Source organism: Lottia gigantea (genome assembly GCF_000327385.1).
Source record: "Lottia gigantea unplaced genomic scaffold LOTGIsca_11, whole genome shotgun sequence".
Lineage (NCBI taxonomy): Eukaryota > Metazoa > Mollusca > Gastropoda > Lottiidae > Lottia > Lottia gigantea.
This window is the reverse complement of record NW_008707001.1, coordinates 14,507-15,863: the sequence shown is the minus strand read 5'-3', so window position 1 is coordinate 15,863 and position 1,357 is coordinate 14,507. Positions and strand designations below refer to the sequence as shown.

Below are 1,357 nucleotides of genomic sequence, written 5' to 3'. Positions count from 1 at the left end.
TGTATAAACTGATATAACTATATAAACTGTATAACTATATAAACTGTATAACTGTATAACTATATAAACTGTATAACTATATAAACTGTATAACTATATAAACTGTATAACTATATAAACTGTATAACTGTATAACTATATAAACTGTATAACTATATAAACTGTATAACTATATAAACTGTATAACTATATAAACTGTATAACTGTATAACTATATAAACTGTATAACTATATAAACTGTATAACTATATAAACTGTATAACTGTATAACCAGAATATGAGAAATGCCACTGGAAGTTAAACTGGGACTCAGCTATTAAACAAATATAAAATTATGTCATTAAAAATTACAGCTACTTACTTTCTGGCGAGTATTTGTTGTTAAATTTCTGTACAATATCTTGTCTCTGATTGGTCGGTGTGGAACCATCAAGTCGGACGAATTTATAATTTTCTCCACGACAAAATTTCTCTAGTATATTTAACGTCTAGATATATAAATATAAATATATATTGTATTCAAATTACTTTTTGACAAATGACATCCAAATATGGCAATGCATGAAAAAGGTAGCCTCTATCACTCAGTCCTTCTTGGTCTAATTTGTTTTGGTTGTAAACTAGTCGTTTGAAACTTGAAGGTCCAATATGCTTAATTGTAGTTATCTCCCTTGATGGAATTTGAAAGCGTTGCAACAGAAATTTCAATGAAGACTCCCAGGCTATATCCTCGTCATAGACAGGTAAAGACTGGGCGTCAGAGACAATGAACCATCCTTTTTAATGTTTCTCCAAGATGTATGTGAATTGGATCAACCCCCCAATTGCTCTAAAAGTGTTTTTTTTCAAGGATTCTCAAGATTTCTGTTTGCATAATTTCTATTTTACTTGACATCAATGTGATTCTTGTTATTATAGAAACAGTGACTGTTGTAATAGCCTGTTAATGATATCTATGGGCCTTTGTTATAGTGATTCTTAGTTTTAGTGGAATTACAAGAATCACAGACATCTGACTGAAAATTGGAATGGTGCAAATTGACACCAATACACATAAAAACTCCAGGATATTATCTTACCTTAGTGTGATTTGAAACTAGAACTATTTTTTCTCGACTAGCAGGATGATGAACCGCAGTTAATATGGCCGACAATACCATTAACTTCCCAGAATGCTCAGCTACCAGTTGTTGATCATCGTAATCTGATGGATACAAGGGGGACAATCCAGAATATACAGACTCCTACAATATAGAATAAATTAAATTTATGTTTTATTTTTGGCACTGATTGGGATTAGAGAGAATGGAAACGCTATGCAGTTTGTAGTTTGTTATGAGAAAAATTGAAGGAGCAT

At 31.0% G+C, this 1,357-nt stretch overlaps 1 protein-coding gene across 1 annotated transcript in view; it reads right to left on the bottom strand.

The window, feature by feature from the left end:
• The window catches only part of LOTGIDRAFT_110407 (hypothetical protein), a gene marked incomplete at both ends in the record, with an annotated part of 19,912 nt that overhangs the window by 9,799 nt on the left and 8,756 nt on the right, over positions 1-1,357 (bottom strand). Inside the window, 2 exons of the mRNA XM_009046986.1 lie at positions 362-488; positions 1,080-1,244. Coding sequence (XP_009045234.1) covers positions 362-488; positions 1,080-1,244 — 292 coding nt within the window. The remainder of the gene's footprint in view (positions 1-361; positions 489-1,079; positions 1,245-1,357) is intronic.